Genomic DNA, 6,742 nt, shown 5'->3' with positions numbered 1-6,742 from the left:
AGTGATTCGTGAGTCGATCTTTCATTAATCGGTATGGATCGAGTACTAAAAGATGTATATTATTGTACTAGGATATACTCAAGACTCTTTCAATTTAAAGAGTGAAACTGACATATTGAATAGACCTGCGAGTGCATCTTCTTTTCAACGCGTACGTGGATGACAGGCGAAAGAGTTCTAGCTCGGAATTGCAGTGCCCAGAGGCCGACGACAACCACACTTCACTACAAAAAAACAAGGGATTAGCGATAAATTTTGCGACGAAAAATTTGGCAAAATCCATCGCTAATCGAATTTGTGACGGAAAAAATTCCATCGCTAATTCGGCGTCGCAAAATTTTTCAACAGAAAATTTCAATTTCCATCGCTAAATTGCGACGGAAAAAAATTCGTCGCAAAATTCGTCGGAAATAATTCGTTGCAAAATTCGTCGCAAATTAGCCACGAACTTTATCCGTCGCAAATAATTCGTCGCAAAATTAGTCGCAAAAATTTTCCGTCACAAAAATTGTGACGGATTTTGCGACGGATTCCAAAAATAAAGGACATTTTCAATCCGTCGCAATTGCGACGGATTTATTTTTCTGTGGCAAATTTGCGACGGATTCCAAAAATAAAGGGCATTTTTCAATCCGTCGCAAATTTGCGACGGATTGGAAAATGCCCTTTATTTTTGGAATCCGTCGCAAAATTCGTCGCTAATTTGTCACGAACTGTATTCGTGGCAAAATTCGTCGCAAATTTGTCACGAAAAATTTTGACTTTTGCCATGAACATTATTCATGAACAAATTTAGCAACGATTTTTTATTAATTCTTTAGCGACGAATATCGTTTAGGGACGAAATTAGCGACGAAATTTTATTTTTGTAACGAACTTTTATAATTTGTGATCGTACGATAAAATCATTTATTTTATTTTTCGATTTTAAACTTAATTAAAAGCAAAATTAATTTCTGAAATTTATATTTAACATTGATTAAGCACTTAATAACATCAAAATATTATAATAATATGAAAATGAAATACATTCATCTACATTTTCCACAAGAATGACATAAATATTTTCTTTATAGTACACATAATGAGAGAATAAATAATCTTGCATAATAACTAATCTTGCACAATAAACAATGATGACAGAAATGAATCAAAAAAGAATATCCGGCTTTTAGCGACAATCTCCATCATATAAATACTGAACAAAACTAAAGACACGGTCCATGTGAGATGCTTACTTCCTTTGCTCTGTGAAGTTCACATACTGATCAAGTGCTTTCTCGTTTACATGACTAAACTGTCGGAGCTGCTCATTGCATCTGTGAAGCATCTTCTGCAACTCTTTGATGCTCCTCCGTCTATAACTATAATCTCAAACATATGTAATGAGGTATGATGAGCTTCAATAGTGGAAACCAAATTAAAATTCAGTAGCAAAGGGAACATACGCCTCAAAAGCATTTTCAAAGTCAAAACATTTTCACAGTTAGACAATGGAACATACGTCTCAAAGGCATTAGAAGATAACGGGCCCAAGTTCCTTAACTTTTTTGAGTACTCATCTTTTTAGCTATAAGAGTATTCCTCCGGCTAAAGAGTTGTTCAAGTTCTTTAGTTTCATCTTGAAGTGTTTTCTCATAGGTGTCCTCCAAAGCCTGCATTCGAGCAATCATTTGAGAAGAAACCAAAGAGTTGAATACCAACATTTAGTCCACACTGAAAAAATTAAATAGTACCTTCAACTTTGCCATCTCATCTTTGATCTTTTTGATTTGCTTATTTGTTTCCTCTGTGCTTCTATTAATTCCTGATAATTTTTGTTTCAATCAAAAGCGCGAACAAAATCTAAAGCTTCAAGACAACAATATTCCGATCAATCCAAAATTTCTACCTTCTAATCGCTGGGTTGCATCAATGGCCAATGATTTAGTATCTTTTAGCTCCTGCCACTTTGATTCCACTTCATTTTCATGCAAATCAGTCTCTGATGAGGATATAATAGCCTCATACTCTTGCTTCTGCCTCTTGAGATTAGTTGCAAAGTTAGTCTCAAGCTCTGCTTTTCTTGTTTCCATCTGCAAACAAACAAAAGTGATGACCAATATGCACAAAAACAGCACAACTGTACTCTGGCAAGGTTCTCATTGCCAACCTCAATGCGAATATCAACAATACATAGAACCATATCCTACCTTTTCAGCAGTTACAGGCTTTGTCAACTGGCGATTGCGTTCTTGTTCTGAAGTGACAAGCAAGAGAATGAGCATCTATCCAAAGAAAGCTTCAAAAAAATTAACACATGAAGCACTACCTTCTGCAAGTGAAGTCTGAGTGTTCTTGAGCATCTATCCAACGATAGCTTTGTCCTCTCCATTTTCTTCCTTTCCCCCAGAAAAAAAAAAGGAAGAACACCCAAGAAAGAACTCACGCCGATTCGAGCCTCGCCCCGCTATTCGCAACAGCATAAAAAAAGTCCAAAATTGCACGTCTATTCGCAAATTGGAGAACTGGGTCATTCTTCATCAAACACTTGCAAAGCACCCTATCCTGACCCATTTACCCTATAAACTCACAAACATCATCTCCATTTCTCGATCAAGACTATACCCAATTCTAACGAAACAAGAGCAACGACAACCATTACAATAATCCGACGATGTATCTATCAGTTAACACACAAACATACTCGAGAACTTCAATAAAAAGGTCACAAAATCAGAGTAGACGGAACGTACAAATCTCGGAATGGCTGGAAACTATTGGGGCCCTCCTCCCACAGGTAGCCGTCCCTCTCGACGGTGGTGATGTTGTCGTCGACGCGGTCCCTGGCCTCGGTGACGACCACGTTGGGGGCCCTGTCGCGGTGTTTCGTGGCGAGCGCCTGGGCGATGCAGAGCCCGCTGATCCCGCCCCCGACCACCACGCAATCAACCAGTCCCCCGCCGGCGGCCCTCGGCTGGGAGATCGCGGGGCCCTCGGTGACGGAGCACCGGATCCCGGCGGGGCGCGCGGGAGGGCTTGTGGGCGCGGAACGGGCGGATGGCGACGGAGGAGGAGGCAACGGCGGCGGCGGCGGCGGCGGCGGCGGCGGTGAGGGTGGCCATCATGACTGGCGGAGGGGAGGAGGGAGCGACGGAGAGGTGTTTGGCGGAGGGGGGAGGGGGGGGTTCTGAGGAATAGCAGAGAGAGAGAGAGAGAGAAACTGGGGTGAGGGCGGACAGATTTGAGAGATTGGCGGGGGACTAAATTCAGAGTTCGTCGCTAAATTTAGCGACGGATTCAGCGACAAAGGTGCGAAAGTGATTTTTGTCGCTAAATCCGTCGCTAAGATGGATTTAGCGACAAGAAAATAAAACAGTCGCGAATTTGCGACGGATTTATTTTGCGACGGATTCCAAAAATAGAGGGCATTTTCCAATCCGTCGCAAATTTGTGACGGATTTATTTTCCATCGTAAATTTGCGACGAATTTTGCGACGGATTCCAAAAATAAAGGGCATTTTCCAATCCGTCGCAAAATCCGTCACTAATTAGCGACAGATTTATTTTCCGTCACAAATTAGCGACGACCAATTTTCTATCACTAATTTGCGACGGAATTAGCGACGGATTTATTTTCCGTCGCAAATTATCGACGGAAAGTTGGTCGTCGCTCATTTGTGACGGAATTAGCGACGGATTTATTTTCCGTCGCTAATTTGCGACGAATTTTTATTTCGTGGCAAATTCCGTCGCAAATTAGCGACGAAAATTATTCATCGCTAATTTGCGACGGAAAAAAAAATCCGTTGCAAATTTCGTCGCAAATTAGCGACGAAAAATTTCTCGTCGCAAATTTCCGTGGCAAAATCCATGTTTTTTTGTAGTGCTTTTCTAGTGGTGGTGATGATTTATTGCAAGGGAAAAATAGGGAAAGGCAAGTTAGGGTTTTCAACTATTAGAACGGGAGGAACATATGCAATTCTTATGGGTGTGGTATCGGTTATTAAATACTTATGTTATTTCGTGACATCCTTTTCAAGGTATAAGGTATGAGTGTCAATAGACCGGTTCGATTCAGGTCCTTACTAATATCCGATCTGACCCGAACACGAAGGGTTTTCTTGTGTGATCTAACCCGAGACCCAATTCGTATGGAGTTCAAACCAAAAACACGATATAAATCAAGAGAATCTCGACCATTTGTTAAGCTCATAACAACCGTATTATCTTAGTGGATTTGATTTAACTTCGAAACGCGGTCTCATGATTTTTCATGAATCACCTCAAAACAGTGCATCGCAAGGAAGAGCTGCATTAAGAATTTTAGTTTGGACCACTTCCATGGAAATGTAAGTCTGTGTACGACAATGGGCACTTTTTGTTTTTTTTTGTGGTATTGAAAGGGGCAAAACCGAGAACAATGGGCACTTTCATTGGGTAAAAAGAGGCCGGTAAACTATATCCTGTCTTCGACCAAAAAAAAACAAACTATATCCTGTCGCTTATTAGGAGCTTTATAATATGTCAAAGGCACAATAAACAAAGTATGAGCAAGAACTTAAACAAACTCCAAAACCCTCGCAACTATTTGTCCTCCTTTCATTTGAGTCATCATCTCCAATAATTTCTCCGAACATCTTATGCGAAACGAAAAATTTTGGAGTTAAAGGCCCAAAAAACTAGCCATGGCTCGATCGGTCTTCAAGAGATTTTCCTGAAATTAACCGATAATAGAGAAATTAAGTGACCGGAACATGTTAGGTCAGAAAGAGAGAGAGCAAAAAACACTTGGTCACATGTACATGACACTTCTGCTTAGTAATTACCTTAATCAAGTCGAATGAGGCTACGAAGAAGAGCAAGAATTTCCACCAGATTCTCTTGGTGCATTGCATCTGAAACATTCTGTCCTGCTCGCAAAGTTGTGCTCGTTGCACCCCGGCCTGCTCATTTCATAGTTTGGCTTATCAAATTCAATAAATCAACGAAGTCCTTTTCTCTTCTTCTTAGGGCATTCTATCACGTAAAATGACAGCGAATGTCGAAATTCTATTGGAATGCGTAGAAAGAAAGAAAGAAAGATTGATACAAGAAGGATCGGTTACTATCTAAACTGATTATATTCCCACAAAAAGGTGTGCATATAGATTTATCTTGTACATATCATGCGAGCGCATCTAATGTTTAACCGTATAAGAGTATCTCATATATTATATAAATTTAGATGTGTACTAATAGATGCCATGTTCCTTTGGGGTGTAGAGATACATGTAGAAAGGCATGCATGCGAATTAGGTATTATGTCAAGTTGACTACTTTTTAACTAAGAAAAATGTACCTCCCACATATCCAATCGCCAGGCTTCCACCCGGGCCGACTCGCGCTACTACCGCTGCCGTACCCGAAACCTCGCATCCGAGGCATGTCGCCATCATACCCACCGCCGGTTGGTGATTCATCCTTTGCCATGCCGCACTTGAAGCAGCTCAAGCGGCTAGCAAAATTGTGCGCTCCACAACCCCCGACGCCGCAATACCAATCACCAAGCTTCACATCCACGGCAGCGCCAGACCGGAAAGACGAGTTGCTCCTTCCTCCGCCTAAACTACTGGGGCGTGGTTCTCCGCATCTCTGGCACAAGTCTCGCCGTTGGAAGTTCAGGTGGTGGCACGACTGGCAGTTCCAATCTCCAGGCCTGCTCATTTGCTATAGAAAAAATGAAAGGGAGGGGGAACATAGTCACTTTTGAAATTTTTAGGGAACTATGTTCATATATCATGAGCTACAAAATACTATCGATATGACTCGTACTAACCTTGAGAAAAATCACAAATTGGAAGAGAGAGAGAGAGAGAGAGGAAGATTGAAGTGCAACCACTTGAAGAAGGGTTGTGCCAATGGACTTCAGGTGACGAAAATTTTAGATATGAGAACGTGGTCTTTTATACTTGTATGGGTTTCGAGAATCCCTTTTGATTGTTCAATCTGATGGCTTGAGGGTTCGCATGATTTTCCTTTCTGATATATTCCTCACTTTGCCTTCTGCAAAATCAAGATTGCGCAAAAGGGAAAACAAAAAAATTGGAAATCTAAATGGGGGATTCCGAAAAAGGCATCACCCCAGAAGGATTGGAATTTGATAAAGCTGATTGGTACATCTTCTCTTTACGGGTTCTTTTAGGTGAAAATGATCGAATAAAATCCTCTTTTTCCATGTTAATTTCATCGGGGCACTTCCTAGCTAGCTCATATATTCTTGTAATCTAAACCATTCTGTTCACAAATTTTTGCTCCCCAATAAACATATTCCCACTAGGTCCCCTTGTTAGTCTTTAGTTTTGCGTTCATGACATCTGTAGACTCACATCGGTTGGAGATACACTGTAGACTGATCCATAAGTTAACACCCATCTAAAATGGTCGCCAACCTGTTTGATTCTTCAAGTACATACTCCTTATGTGGGCTTGGCCCATATTTGAATGGAAGCAATGCAACTTATTTGAAAGGAATGAGAAAACGGTATCGATGTCCTTGCATTCATTACCAATCACAGTGCTTATAAGTGCTAACCACACAGGCAACTTTTTAAATAGGCTCATGGGATATATATTTAGGGCTGACAAGAATGGACATGACCACGTTTTACTCCACAAACAAATACAAGATAAAACATGAATTACCAAGACAAAAATCGAATATGGCATGACACATCCTGTCTAATTTTTAAGTTGACAATAATTGACATTAAATGTTTTCATC

The 6,742-nt window shown here is 40.7% G+C and overlaps 2 protein-coding genes across 2 annotated transcripts; both read right to left on the bottom strand.

Annotated features, from left to right (window-relative positions):
- Positions 1-1,853: 1,853 nt before the first annotated feature.
- Positions 1,854-3,153, bottom strand: LOC130140145 (structural maintenance of chromosomes protein 3-like). The gene is made up of 4 exons (XM_056318760.1): positions 2,736-3,153; positions 2,312-2,449; positions 2,193-2,239; positions 1,854-2,075 (listed from the first exon to the last, which is right to left on the bottom strand). The coding sequence occupies exons 2-4, from the start codon at positions 2,343-2,345 to the stop codon at positions 1,854-1,856; spliced, it is 303 nt and encodes a 100-aa protein (XP_056174735.1). The 5' UTR covers positions 2,346-2,449; positions 2,736-3,153.
- Positions 3,154-4,383: 1,230 nt separating this feature from the next.
- Positions 4,384-5,921, bottom strand: LOC115663771 (transcription initiation factor TFIID subunit 15-like). Its single transcript, XM_056318894.1, has 4 exons — positions 5,798-5,921; positions 5,321-5,688; positions 4,809-4,925; positions 4,384-4,696 (listed from the first exon to the last, which is right to left on the bottom strand). The coding sequence occupies exons 2-3, from the start codon at positions 5,683-5,685 to the stop codon at positions 4,829-4,831; spliced, it is 462 nt and encodes a 153-aa protein (XP_056174869.1). The 5' UTR covers positions 5,686-5,688; positions 5,798-5,921; the 3' UTR covers positions 4,384-4,696; positions 4,809-4,828.
- Between the last annotated feature and the right edge of the window lie 821 nt (positions 5,922-6,742).

The sequence above is a fragment of the Syzygium oleosum genome, unplaced genomic scaffold (assembly GCF_021117445.2).
Source record: "Syzygium oleosum isolate NSW1041296 unplaced genomic scaffold, Sole_v2.1 Sole_v2.16, whole genome shotgun sequence".
Classification (NCBI taxonomy): Eukaryota; Viridiplantae; Streptophyta; class Magnoliopsida; order Myrtales; family Myrtaceae; genus Syzygium; species Syzygium oleosum.
Note: the sequence above shows the minus strand (reverse complement) of the source record. Positions and strands in the feature narration are given on the sequence as shown.